Source organism: Oncorhynchus gorbuscha, linkage group LG25, assembly GCF_021184085.1.
Source record: "Oncorhynchus gorbuscha isolate QuinsamMale2020 ecotype Even-year linkage group LG25, OgorEven_v1.0, whole genome shotgun sequence".
Lineage (NCBI taxonomy): Eukaryota > Metazoa > Chordata > Actinopteri > Salmoniformes > Salmonidae > Oncorhynchus > Oncorhynchus gorbuscha.
The window spans coordinates 17616504-17631110 of record NC_060197.1 but is presented as its reverse complement, the minus strand read 5'-3'; the positions used below and the strand labels follow the sequence as shown (position 1 = coordinate 17631110).

The 14607-nt window shown below is 42.5% G+C and overlaps 1 protein-coding gene across 2 annotated transcripts in view; it reads right to left on the bottom strand.

The window, feature by feature from the left end:
- Positions 1 to 10307, bottom strand: part of LOC124014120 (GRAM domain-containing protein 4-like) — a 73572-nt gene extending 63265 nt beyond the window's left edge. For both annotated transcript variants that reach the window (XM_046328840.1, XM_046328841.1), the window contains exons 1-2: positions 9983 to 10307; positions 6103 to 6319 (exon numbers count right to left, since the gene is read on the bottom strand). In XM_046328840.1, the coding sequence (XP_046184796.1) occupies positions 6103 to 6319; positions 9983 to 10086 (321 nt within the window). In that variant the 5' untranslated portion in view covers positions 10087 to 10307. The remainder of the gene's footprint in view (positions 1 to 6102; positions 6320 to 9982) is intronic.
- Between the last annotated feature and the right edge of the window lie 4300 nt (positions 10308 to 14607).

The following is a 14607-nucleotide window of genomic DNA, read 5'->3' as shown; positions in this document are numbered from 1 at the left end:
ACAGAAGATAGCCCTATTTGGTAAAAAAAAAGTCCTTATTATGGCAAGAATAGATCAAATAATTTCCCCCTTCTGATGACCAGGTGGCGAATCGCATCTCTGCATGTCTGGCAGACATATCAGTGTGGATGACGTAGCTGCTCTTCCTCCCGGGGAAGGACTGCCCGTTCCATGATCTCGCCATCACGGTTGACAACTCCATTGTGTCCTCCTCCCAGAGCGCTAAGAACCTTGGCGTGATCCTGGACAATACCCTGTCGTTCTCAACTAACATCAATGCGGTGGCCCGTTCCTGTAGGTTCATGCTCTACAACATCCGCAGAGTACGACCCTGCCTCACACAGGAAGCGGCGCAGGTCCTAATCCAGGCACTTGTCATGTCCCGTCTGGATTACTGCAACTCGCTGTTGGCTGGGCTCCCTGCCTGTGCCATTAAACCCCTACAACTCATCCAGAACGCCACAGCCCGTCTAGTGTTCAACCTTCCCAAGTTCTCTCACGTCACCCCGCTCCTCCGCTCTCTCCACTGGCTTCCAGTTGAAGCTCGCATCCGCTACAAGACCATGGTGCTTGCCTACGGAGCTGTGAGGGGAACGGCACCTCAGTACCTCCAGGCTCTGATCAGGCCCTACACCCAAATAAGGGCACTGCGTTCATCCACCTCTGGCCTGCTCGCCTCCCTACCACTGAGGAAGTACAGTTCCCGCTCAGCCCAGTCAAAACTGTTCGCTGCTCTGGCTCCCCAATGGTGGAACAAACTCCCTCACGACGCCAGGACAGCGGAGTCAATCACCACCTTCCGGAGACACCTGAAACCCCACCTCTTTAAGGAATACCTAGGATAGGATAAAGTAATCCTTCTCACCCCCCCTTAAAATATTTAGATGCACTATTGTAAAGTGGCTGTTCCACTGGATGTCATAAGGTGAATGCACCAATTTGTAAGTCGCTCTGGATAAGAGCGTCTGCTAAATGACTTAAATGTAAATGTAAAATAAGCAAAGAGAAAAGACAGTCCATCATTACTTTAAGACATGAAGGTCAGTCAAACTGGAAAATGTCAAGAACTTTGAAAGGTTCTTCAAGTGCAGTCGCAAAAACCATCAAGCACTATGACAAAACTGGCTCTCATGAGGACCGCCACAGAAAAAGAAGACCTCGAGTTACCTTTGCTGCAGAGGTTAAGTTAGAGTTGCCAGCCTCAGAAATTGCAGCTCAAATAAATGCTGCAGAGTTCAAGTAACAGACATCTCAACATCCACTGTTGAGAGGAGACTGTGCGAGTCAGGCCTTCATGGTCGATTGCTGCAAAGAAACCACTACTAAACGGACACCAATAAGACAAATACGTCGGTGTTCTAAACATTGACCGGTAGTGTACCTTATTTACATAAGTATTTAGACCCTTTGGTATGAGACTCAAAATTGAGCTCAATTCCATCCTGTTCCCATTGATCATCCTTGAGATGTTTCTACAACTTGATTAGAGCACCTGTGGTAAATTCAACTGATTGGACATGATTTGGAAAGGCACACACACCTGTTTAAACACCCCAGTTGACAGTGAATGTCAGAGCAAAAACCAAGCCATGAGGTCGAAGCAATTGGTCGTAGAGCTCCAAGACATGATTGTGTCGAGGCACAGATGTCGGGAAGGGTACCAAAACATTTCTGCAGCATTGAAAGTCCAAGAACACAGTGGCCTCCATCATTCTTAAATTGAAGAAGTGTGTAACCCCAAAGACGCTTTCCTAGATCTGGCCGCCCAGCCAAACTGAGAAATCGGGGGAGAAGGCCCTTGGTCAGGGAGGAGACCAAGAACCCGATGGTCACTTTGACAGAGCTCCTCTGTTGAGATGGGGAGAACCTTCCAGAAGGTTGGTGGCGGCAGCTTCATGATGTGGGGATGTTTTTCAGCAGCAGGGACTGGGAGACTAATCAGGATCGAGGGAAAGCTGAACAGAGCAAAGTACAGAGAGATCCTTGATGAAAAGCACTCGAGCAGGTTAGGACCTCGGAAGATGAACTTTCACCCCAGTCTAACAGGACAACGACTCTAAGCACCAAGACAACACGGGTGTGGTTTCAGGACAAGTCTCTGAATGTCCTTGAGTGTCCCAGCCAGAGCCCAGAATTGAACCCGAGCTACATCTCTGGAGAGTCCTGAAAATAGCTGTGCAGCGACACTCCACATCCAATATGACAGGGCCTGAGAGGATCTGCAAAGAGGAATGGAAGAAGCACCCCAAATACAGGTGTGCCATGCTTGTAACGTCATACGCAAGAAGACTAGAGGCTGTAATCTCTGCCAAAGATGCTTCAACAAAGCACTGATTAAAGGGTTTGAATATTTAGTGGTTGCTCCACTAAAAGTTATGTGATTATGCTGCGGTACTTAGAGGTACTTTGTGGTTCAGTACAGTACCCTGTGTCACCACTTCATTGCTCCAGACCAGCACAAGGGTGAGCTAGAGCACTGATTATGCTTTTGGGGCCTACTGAGTCTTTAACTGACAATGAACGTGCAACATAAACCTAAATATAAACTGAGTTGTGCACACCTTCAATAATATTTACCAAAACTGTTGTTACACTAAGGTTTAAATTATTTTACTCTTACTGTAGCCCACTCCCGAATGGTCACGTTGTACAGCGACTGAGTGGCACAACGGTCTAAGACACTGTATAGCAGTGCCAGCTGTGTTACAGATGCTGGTTCAATACCCATGCCGGCCTCTACTGGGAGGCCCATGAGATGACAGAAATAAATAACAAAACTGGCTTTATTTACAAATTAGTAACAATGTCTCACTCCATGTTCAAGAATGGTGGTCCTGTAGCTCAGTTGGTAGAGCATGGCGCTTGTAACGCCAGGGAAGTGGGTTCAATCATACGTAGAATGTATGCACACATGACTGTAAGTCGCTTTGGATAAAAGCGTCTGCTAAATGGCATATATTATTATTATTAGAATGGCCTTTTTCCTCAGTCATTTTACTTTATTTGAAAACATTTTTTAATAATAATCACTTTGTTATTTTAGAATTCTATAAAAGCCCCTTGGATATTCTCACAGATATTGTTAACCCTATGAGCAGGACAATATATATTGGTCATGGCTCCCGAGTGGTGCACAATGGGATTTCCTTGCAGTTCTACAGCTGTATCCACTGAAAGCGTGTGAGGTTCAAGGCACGAGGGCAGGGGATGGGCCGCAGAGCTGCGCACAGAAGACAGACCTAGCCCATGGGGAAGGGAGGAGGAAGAGGGATGTGGACCCCCACCACACTGGGCAGCACAGAGCAACACTTTAAGGGGCATTGCACTAATAATGGCCCCAACTAGGGAAACGTTCCCGCTGTTCTTAGTGCCAGTCTGCACGTTCAAACTAAGACAACATAACTAATAACTACTATTTTTATGCTTTCGTTAATAAAATGATAAAAACCTTTCAAAATGCCAATGTTTATTTAGTTAAGGATCCATAACTAATTACTATGGGAATAAATATCACTGAATTACAGAAATATTGGAACAAAGTTTTCTAATGAAGGTAAACACATTGTTGCTTACTGGAAAATACTATTTCTAACACACATGGTCATGTTGTACAGCTATTAGCAGGTAGCTGGACAATAGACTTGCCTAGGAGGGGGGTGGCGGGAGAATTATTGTCAAATTAGTTAGGTTGGCTGTATTATAACTGGCCCGTGATTGGTTGCAATTTCAGTTTAATCCACCAGAAAAGACTAAACAAATAATACATCAAAAGGTATTGTATCACATCCGACTTCGGAGTCCAATTGGTCCAGTGTTTCCTCTTAAAACAGAAATAAATGTTTTGGTCAATGCTAATATTATTTTGGTCTTTATTCACTTTACAGTCGCTGACTTATTTATTTAATAAATAACCTCAAATATTTTTAGATATCAAGTTGATTGCACAGTCATGTAGCGGCACCTACATAAAGCTGAGTGACTAACTCATTCATGGCTTTGGATCAAAATAAATAAGTACCAACATTCTTTCTGATAGCATTTCTTTATTAAAGACTTTGGTTATCCTGACTTGGACACCATGGACCGTATTATAATAGCCCTTTATGGGCTATTAGCAGGATAATATACCTTTACCAACACCTCTCTGTATTTTGATACTTTGGATGGGGCCTCCCCAGTGACGCAGCGGTCTAAGTCACCACATCGCAATGTAAAATGAGTTGCTACAGATAACCGTGCCGGCCGCCACCGGGAGCCCCATGAGGCGGCTTTTGGTTTTAATTTAGAATCATCCAATCCTCGATATGTAATTATTAGCAGAGAGTCTTGTCATATTTTTCGATATACTGTAGGCCTACAGTAGTACTAGTGTTGAGTAATGTGCTGTTAAGTGATGTAGGTCTTATTTAAAGAGCATATTGAAGTTAGAAGCAATAGGATTTGAAGCAGTAGCCTACAACTATTTTAGCACCGTTTCGTGTTCCTGTAAGACAATCATGGGGACTAGCATTAATGGTACCAGTGGTTGCCACTTAAATAACGTGCCATAGAATTCTGGGGCACCACGCAAGCTGTGCTGCAATATGCTGCAACTTTTAAAGGACGAACCACTATGTAAATGTCATATATATATATTTTTTTAATTAGCAAACATTTCTACAAACCTGTTTTTGCTTTGTCATTATGAGGATTTGTGTTGATTGAGGGAATACACAGTTCAATCAATTTTAGAACAGGGCTGTAACAAAATGTGGAAGAAGTCAAGGGGTCTGAATACTTTCCGAATGCACTGTGTAGTCTGTGTCCAGTTTTCAGTTTACATTTAACCCATCTGAACAGTAGGCTACCGTTCCTTTGACGTGCTGCCATAGGCCTATTTGAAGTCCTTTTGTATAGCGCCTCACAGATCATCACACAACATCCACTATTACCACATCAAATTTTTACCAAACATTACATTTCTGGCCCTCACTTCTTTAGTTTTAACTCTCCATTTTGCAGCTTTTCTCTTGAATATTATTATTTATTTTTTCTTTAAAGAGACAGTTCTTTTTGCTTCAGTGGATTAAAGATAATTTTTTCTGACCATTCCCAAGATCTTGGCAATTGGTGTGTAGGCTGTCACGCGTAAAGCCTAAGATTGAGGACCTACACACTAATTCCATAGCGTAAACATTATGTAGGAAAAAAACTCAAATGTAGCCTATAGATCTAAATTGCTCAAGAATTATAAAATTTATTTTGTATGGTTTTCTGTTGATGCAACCCGACTGCCACCCACCCGCCCTTCATCCACACAATATTTCAAGACCCGTTAGGAAACACTGACGTAGAGTTTCCAGACCACCTGATACGGCCTATAACTATGACCCAGAGTTTTTCCTGGTCGGGTCCCGTTGAAAGGAAAAACTGCTGTCCCTGCTCATGGTCTGTTGGGGAATAATCAGAATTGGTTGGTAACATAGGTAAGATGTTTTATATTCATCATATGTTTGTAAGTTACTTCTCATCAGAATGTTATTTTTGTATAATACTGTGGCGGGGTTGCAGTTATCTGTTCTACGTCAAGACTAAGTTGCATGGGCCGCAGAGAGGGGAGAGGTCAAGGTGTCATCATGTGTAAACATATCTTTTGCTCCACTGTGTCTGTGTGCCAGTCACTCCCTACTTTTCCCATCGGGGAGAGGATGGCAGTGTCTGGAATCATTCTATGCTCCCCGTGAGCTTGTCCAGGATTGGTTGTATCTAAATGACAATTTGATATATGCCTGTTGATATGGAGGATTGGTTTATGGTTCTAGGGTTTGAGTAAGGAGACAAAGCTGAACGATTTATTATGTCTATGCTGTCTGACTATGTGTGTTCTTTGCTATTAAAGGATCTCAGTTGCAAGGTGTAAGGGGGCTCTCAGAGAATTCATTGATAGACACTGAATTGATCTGAGAGTCACAGGGTTGTGATAGAGCTCATATAATTAAATATGGACTTTGATAACTAACTGACTTGTGTGTGGTTTGCGCTCATGATTTGGTAAATAGAGGAAATTTCCACGACAGGTCTCATTTGAGTCATAGAACACAGCTAAGTAGAATGAATACTTACAGGGTCTCCTAGTTCTTCCGTGTCTTGTGTCTTGAGTGAAGGCTTCGTCCTCAGCAGGATGTCATCGCTACATTCATTGTCGGATCCGTTGGGGGACTCTGCTAGATCCAGGAAGTCGTCTCGCTTCTGACCTCTGAACCTGATTTTGTCCAGCCGCTTTAGCATGTTCAACACCCCTCGCGTCGGCGGCTTTACCTTAGCATGGTGTACAGCATTTCTGAAAAGACAAAACAGAGAAGGGTCAAAGGTTCCCCTTTGAAACGCAGTGAAAATGAAAGGGACAAATTTCTTTGCGTTAGAAGTTCTGGATAAGAGCGTCTGCTAAATGACTTAAATGTAAATGTAAGTTATTTTTGTAAGTAAGTACCTGAACACAGATGCACAAGTTAAGACAATTGTTGTGTGGCCAATACAAGCCTTTTTTTAAATAAGATGCATAAATAGACACCATACAGACAGACTAATATATAGGCCAGCCAGGAGCCACAGTATCCTAATGTAGCAGATCACTCCATTTAAGATGTCATCTCTGCCCCAGTATCCAGTTAAAGACGATCACCTTTCATAATTGTGTTTGTCATCTCTGTCTATGACTCAGACAGCCTAATGACAGAGACGGTGTCCCAAATGGTGCCCTATTCCCTATATAGTGCACTTTTGACCAGAGCTCTATAGGCCCTGCTCAAAAGTAGTGAGCTATGAAGGGAATAGGGTACCATTTGGAACACAGCCATATAGATCTAGCGGTAGATCCATCGAAGGCTCAGTGTTTGAGTCATCCGCCATCATCCAGGGCCACATCTCTTACTGCTTAGGAAATTATCACAACGAGGCGTGGAGCGAGATGGAGACAAGAGGCGATCACCCTCTCACTTCAACACTGTCACCACAAATATATACGACTTAATTAATGTGAATCCTTTTGACCTACATCTACACTCCCCTGCGTATTTATTTAGGCACTGAAGCTAAAACGTTTAATTTGGCTCTATAGCCTACTCCAGTATTTTGAATTTGAGATCAAATGTTATGAGGCAACAGCACAGAAAGTCACATTTTATTTGAGGGTATTTTCATACATGGCTCTTCTACCATTTAGAAATAAAAGCACTTTATGCATCTAGTCCCCCCATTTGAAAGGGCCATAATATCAAAACATGCTAATCTCTCACCATTACCAATAACAGGAGATGTTAGCATTTTAATGCCTCCAACTTTCTCACTGTATCTAATCTCCCCCATTTGAAGGTATCATACATATTTGGACAACTTCCCTTAGTGGATTACATTTTGTCAAAAGTTTAGAATAATGTCCCATATTCCTAGCTAATGATTCTCAAGGTAGAAGTTACCCCTAACCACAGATATAGAATCAGAATACCCCTGCCCCAATCCTAACCATGACCATTTAAGAGGTTGATTAACCTCTGACATTAGATCAGCCCTTAGGTAACATTCTCTAGTCAGATAATGAACCCATAGCTCACCACCAGCTTAGCTTAGTGAAGCATCTAGACAGTTGCAGGAGCAAGGTGAGGTGAGAGGGTACCATAGGGTAAAGCTGTAATGTTGTTCAGATAAGAGTGAGTTTTTCCTCAATGGGATATACCTAGAGAGCTCTTAAGTACTGCTTAATCATACACACAGTCAAACATATACAAGGTTAGACTACACAGGCGAATTGACACTGTACTCTTGACACAGTAGACTGCACATCAGTCTATACGCCTATGAGAGCCATTGCAATGGCAGCCATGAGTGCTGTCGTGTCTCACTTCAATGAGATTACCACCTCTGATGTGAATCTTCTGAATAAAAGAGAAGGGGCCACAGAGACTTGACTATGCTCCCCTCAGTGCCTAGTGTGTGTGTTTGATTGAGCACCTTGAGATGAAGAAAACCGCATTCTAGGAACTGGATAGTCAATGGCATTGTTTAGTAGTGATGGAAGGCCCCACACTTTAATAGAAAATAGGACATTGTTGAATTAAACAAAGACATTAATCAGACATTGTTAGGTTTAGGGTGAGAGATAATTTAACAGATCTTTGAGCATAATACACACTAAAAACTCCCACCTGGAACCCCCTCCTGAAACCCCCATTGGCAAGTGTTTTACACCTCTCACACCCACCTGTAGGCATCACATTTATTTTAGACACAGTCACCTCACAGGTTTTGTTTCACATGAAATACACCAAACCCCCAGTCAATGTCATTCCTGGTTGCAGACCCACTGAACCTGTAGTTGACATGCGATTGTTCATTCAGAGACTGAATTCTGAATGAATGTCAACGTTCGGCTAAATGTTTTAGAGTGTTTGGTCATTTTTATTAAAAATTAAGTTAAATAGGAACAAAATCCTGATTTCAACAATTATTATTATTTAGAAAATATGAAATAAAATATATCAATATTATCTGAGGACACCAGAAAGCTATTTGTGCATCTTTCCAAGCCATGGGACTTTTGTCTGAATGGCCAAATATGTTTGTTTTTTAACCCTTGTGGTTTTTAGACTGTTATTTGGCATTTGTTGCTTACTACCTACTATCACAGTGACAATAACATGTGGTAGCCAATTAGCTTGTTAATGGTTTCCAAACAAATTCATGAATGTGATAGAAAACTATACAGCTATCTAGCTTGTCAACTACGTTGACTGCCTCGACTAGCCAAAATTGACAATTGACTTGTTTTGAAAGTAGGATGATCTTATCCTTTGAGGCTTTAAACGTGTTCTTACTGGGAAACATCCATGGCAGGCATTGTAGTCACCTTAGCGCACCACAGAACTTCTGAACATTAACATGCATCTCTTGCGGTACGGTTTGGAAGGACCCTATCTTTCATATCAGGAAAAAAAAAAGATTTAAATAATGTTAAATTGATACACTTATTTTTTATTATAAAAAAAAAAAATAGGGTTGGGGTTAGTGTTCCCACATGGCCATATCTCCATGTTAGTGTGTGCTTACAGAAGACATGGACCACCTGTGCTAAGTAGCTATCTAGCATGCCCCCGAACACTTGTGTGTAACAGAAGGCCGCCAGAAACATGTTGTCACTGAAAAATACTGTTGGCTGCAACTGGGATAAATCAACAAAGCCTTGTACACAATGAAGGCCTTTAATGCCCATTTCAGTTGTGTTTTTCAAAACCGTTTTGTAACACTGACTGTCCATAGACAAGTGACCTAATTGGATTTGTGTGTGTTCTGACAGCAGTCATTTGCTGACATGGCGACGCCAGTTGTCATAATAATGACACGCGTGTGTACAGTGGTGTAGGCTGATTGGTGTTGGTGCTCAGGCTTCCGATCACTCAGAAAGAGCTTCGGGGTTCTTTTAACAAACCTTCCCCTTACAGAAGACGCCTTCGTCCAATTACTTGTGTGACGTAATGGAACAGAGTTATGATCAAAGGCTAAGGCACTGTGAGCGGTCATAGCTTCGCAGCAAACAAAAATAAAACGGCTTATAAAATGAGCCTAACACGGTGATAATTGACAGAGTACGAAGGACCAGGAATGTATGGATCACTGTACCCCCGACGATTTGTAACAATCCGCGTGAGCAACAGTAGGTGTTGGCCAGTGGTGACAACGTGACAAGTCCGTTATGTTCGTCTTCGCTTCATTATTGAAACTATGGCGATGCAACGTTTCATTTGTAATACTTTCATTTACTTGTAGTTCCCATTTCTCAATTAAAATTGTAATCTTCGTAAATGACAGGCTACGCACAGTAGCCCTTGCGCTCTACTAAATACATTACCCAACTAAAAGACAGACGTTTACATAAACATCACACGCAAAGACTTGAGCTAGGCTACTTTACATGATATTATTTATATTAAAAAAACATGTTTCTTCTTACCCAGCCCGTAAATCGTAGCAAAGTTTCATTAACACAGAGAATTGCCTTTGAATGTATCCAGTAGCGTCCACCTGCTCAGATCCGCCAAGCCACAAGCTGTTCATTGAGCCTCAGCCCCGCCATCGCAATCCGCTCTTTTGTAAACCAAAGAAACGAGTTTACATCCCGCTGCAGCCTTGATTAGTTTTGCAGGAATGCCAGTTCCCCCCCGGATAGATAATAGTATAGGCGATCTCCGTCAGTACCGTTTGAAACCAGCCACTCTCTCTTAATTCCATAGCTCTCGCAAGCCAGATCAGGGAATTCCGTCAATGTCAGCAGACTTCCTTTCTTAAAGGGGACGTTTATGGAGTTTCAAAGTTATCAACAAGCCTTCCCTTTCTGTTATTGTACCGCCCACTCTGTATTCGTCTGCCTTCATAATGCCCATCAGCATCCTCTCTTGGATGACAATATTATAGCAATGCAGGCCTACCAACAGTATTGCATGTGCACAGTTGATTTCATATATTATTTGACAGTTCCTTCATGTAATACAGATTAATTGACATTTGCACATATATATATAACAATGAAAACCTTTGCATGTTTGCACTCAGATTAGCAAGGTAAAAATCTAAACTTCCATCATCTACAGAAATGAGCTCCAAAACAATGTACAGTCATGGCCAAAGGTTTTGAGAATGACACAAATGTTTATTTCCACAAAGTTTGCTGCTTCAGAGTCTTTAGATATTTTTGTCAGATGTTACTATGGAATACTGAAGTATAATTTCATAAGGACTTTATTGACAATTACATGAAGTTGATGCAAAGAGTCAATATTTACAGTGTTGACCCTTTATCAAGACCTCTGCAATCAGTCTTGGCATGCTGTCAATTAACTTCTGGATCACCGATGGCAGCCCATTCTTGCAAAATCAATGCTTGGAGTTTGTCAGAATTTGTGAGGTTTTGTTTGTCCACCCGCCTCTTGAGGATTGACCACAAGTTCTCAATGGGATTAAGGTGAGGGGAGTTTCCTAGCCATAGACCCAAAATATCAATGTTTTGTTCCCAGAGACACTTTTGCCTTATGGCAAGATGCTCCATCATGCTGGAAAAGGCATTGTTCGCCACCAAACTGTTCCTGGATGGTTGGGAGAAGTTGCTCTCGGAGGATGTGTTGGTACCATTCTTTATTCATGGCTGTGTTCTTAGGCTAAATTGTGAATGAGCCCACTCCCTTGGCTGAGAAGCAACCCCACACATGAATGGTCTCAGGATGCTTTACTGTTGGCATGACACAGGACTGATGGTAGCGCTCACCTTGTCTTCTCCAGACAAGCTTTTTCCGGATGCCCCAAACAATCGGAAAGGGGATTCAGAGAAAATTATTCCAAGAACAATGATTCCAAGCACCCTCCTTTTGAAGCCTCCAGTCTGTTTTCCGAACTCAATCAGCATGACAGAGTGATCTTCAGCCTTGTCCTCGTCGACACTCACACCTGTGTTAACGAGAGGATCACTGACATGATGTCAGCTGGTCCTTGTGACAGGGCTGAAATGCGGTGGAAATGTTTTTGGGGGGATTCAGTTCATTTGCGTGGCAAAGAGGGACTTTGCAATTCATTGCAAGTCATCTGTTTACTCTTCATAACATTCTGGAGTATATGCAAATTGCCATCATACAAACTAAGGCAGCAAACTTTGCGAAAATTAATATTTGTGTCATTCTCAAAACTTTTGGCCATGACTGTGTAGTCAGTTTGTCCTGTTATGCAGTTGTTGCAAAAATTATTGTAGACTAGTCAACATGCATTTGACACTATACAATGGTCTTCTCTGTACTCTCCAACAGCTGATAGTCTGATACTGCTGTTGTTCCATCCTGGTCAGGGAATGACCCCTGACTCTTACACTACATCTCACTGGATTGGCTGTCTGAATAAAATGAACTCTGCCCCCCGTGAAACCTAATGATGAGATTAAACACTGGGATGGAATCATATAACCCTGTGTCTGTCTGTTGTCAGTCTATTGTGAGACAAGGTCTGTGACTCAGTGATGAAACTGTTGATACACTACATGGCCAAAAGTAAACTATATAACCAAAAGTATGTGGACACCTGCTCATCAAACATCTCATTCCAAAATCATGAGCACTATATGGAGTTGGTCCCCCCTTCACTCTTCTGGGAAGGCTTTTCACTCGATGTTGGAACATTGCTGCAGGGACTTGCTTCCATTCAGCCACAAGCGCATTAGTGAGGTCGGACACTGATGTTGAGCGATTAGGCCTGGCTTGCAGTCGGCGTTCCAATTCATCTCATCTCAAAGGTGTTTGATGGGGTTGAGGTCAGGGCTCTGTGCAGGCCAATCAAGTTCTTCCACACCGATCTCAAAAAAAGAAATCTGTATAGACCTCGCTTTGGTCAGCATTGTCATGCTGAAACAGGAAAGGGCCTTTTCAAAACTGTTGCCACAAAGTTGGAAGCACAGAATCATCTAGAATGTAATTGTGTTGTAGCGTTAAGATTTCCCTTCACTGGAACTAAGGGGCCTAGCCCAAACCATGAAAAAGAGCCCCAGATAAGTTTTACTCATCACCAAACTACAGTTGGCACTATACATTGGGGCATGTACTGTTCTCCTGGCATCTGCCAAACCCAGATTAGTCCGTTGGATTGCCAGATGGTGAAGTGCAGAGAACGCATTTCCACTGCTCCAGAGTCCAATGGCGGCGAGGTACACACCACTCCAGCCGATGCTTGGCATTGCGCAAGGTGATCTTTGGCTGAGCAGCCGGCCACAAGCCATCGACACCATTTCATGAAGTTCCCAACAAACAGTTATTGTGCTGACTCGGCGATCCCATTCTGTGAGCTTCTGTGGCCTACCACTACGCGGCTGAGCCATTGTTGCTCCTAGACGTTTTCCCTTCACAGTAACAGCACTCAGTTACCGGGGCAGCTCTAGCAGGGCAGAAATTTGTCGAACTGACATGTTGGAAAGGTGGCATCTTATGACAGTGCCACGTTGAAAGTCACTGAGCTCTTCAGTAAGGCCATTCTACTGCCAATGTTTGGCTATGGCGATTGCATGGCTGTGTGCTTGATTTTATACACCTGTCAGCAACGGGTGTACCTGAAATAGCTGAATTCACTTATTTGAAGGGGTGTCCACATACCTTTGTATATATAGTGTACACCCCTTCAGTAGGCCTATAGACTTACACTGGGGCATGTTCAGCGTGATGCAATGTTTTGGAACGTTCAAATTGTTCTACATAGCATATTACTAACATGCCTCTGACATGTATACTGAACAAAGATATAAAACGCAACATGCAAGAATTTCAACAATTTTACTGAGTTCCAGATCATATAAGGGAATCAGTCAATTTAAATAAATAAATTAGGCCCTAATCTATGGATTTCACATGATTGGGCAGGGACGCAGCCTTTGGTGGGCATGGGAGGGCGTAAACTCACCCAATGGGGAGCCAGGCTCAGCCCAGTTTTTTTTTTTATCCACAAAAGGGCTTTATTACAGACAGAAATACCTCCTCAGTTTCATCAGCTGTCCGGGTGGCTGGTCTCTGACGATCCTGCAGGTGAAGAATCCAGATGTGGGGTCCTGGGCTGGAGTGGTTACGCGTGGTCTGCGGTTGTGAGGCCAGTTGGACATACTGACAAATTCTCTAAAATTCTTTTGGAGTTGGCTTATGGTGGAGAAATGAACATTAAATTCTCTGGCAACAGTTCTGGTGAACATTACTGCAGTCAGCATGCCAATTACACGCTCCCTTAAAACTTGAGAAATCTGTAACATTGTGCTGTGTGACAAAACTCCTTTTAGAGTGGCCTTTTATTGTCCCCAGCACAAGATGCACCTGTGTAATGATCATGCTGATTAATCAGCTTCTTGATTTGCCACACCTGTCAGATGGAAAGATTATCTTGGCAAAGGAGAAATACTCAGTAACAGGGATGTTACTGAGTATAATAATAATATTATATTATTATTATTATTATTAAACAAATGTGTGCATAAAATTTTGGAGAAATAAGCTTTTTGTACTTATGGAACAATTCTGGGATCTTTTATTTCAGCTAATATAACATGGGACCAACACTTTACATGTTACGTTTATATTTTTGTTCAGTATAGAATAAGGAATCACATCAGCCCTATCCTTGGCATATCTATCTACAATGTTCTGCAAGGTTTGTCTACTGAATGTAAATGTAAATGTAAATGAATGTGGCCCTGGTTTGAGTCAGCCAAGTGGACCAAGAAATGTGTTGGCCCAGTCTAAAACCAGCCTCCTTCTGTCGCTTGTCTGTCCTGTAAACCTAGATCTGAGAATGGAGGACAAGGTGGAGCCGCTGTAATATTAATGATATGGCTTAAATCCATCCGATCCTTTCAGGCCAACAAAGTGTCTAGGACAAAAGGGTTTGATTTTGAACTGGGCTGAAGTCTGGTCTCCACCTCTCTCTCTCTCTCTCTCTCTCTCTCTCTCTCTCTCTCTCTCTCTCTCTCTCTCTCTCTCTCTCTCTCTCTCTCTCTCTCTCTCTCTCTCTCTCTCCTTCTCAATCTCTCACTCTCTTTTAATGTTCTCCACTAGGTGGTGGTCACTT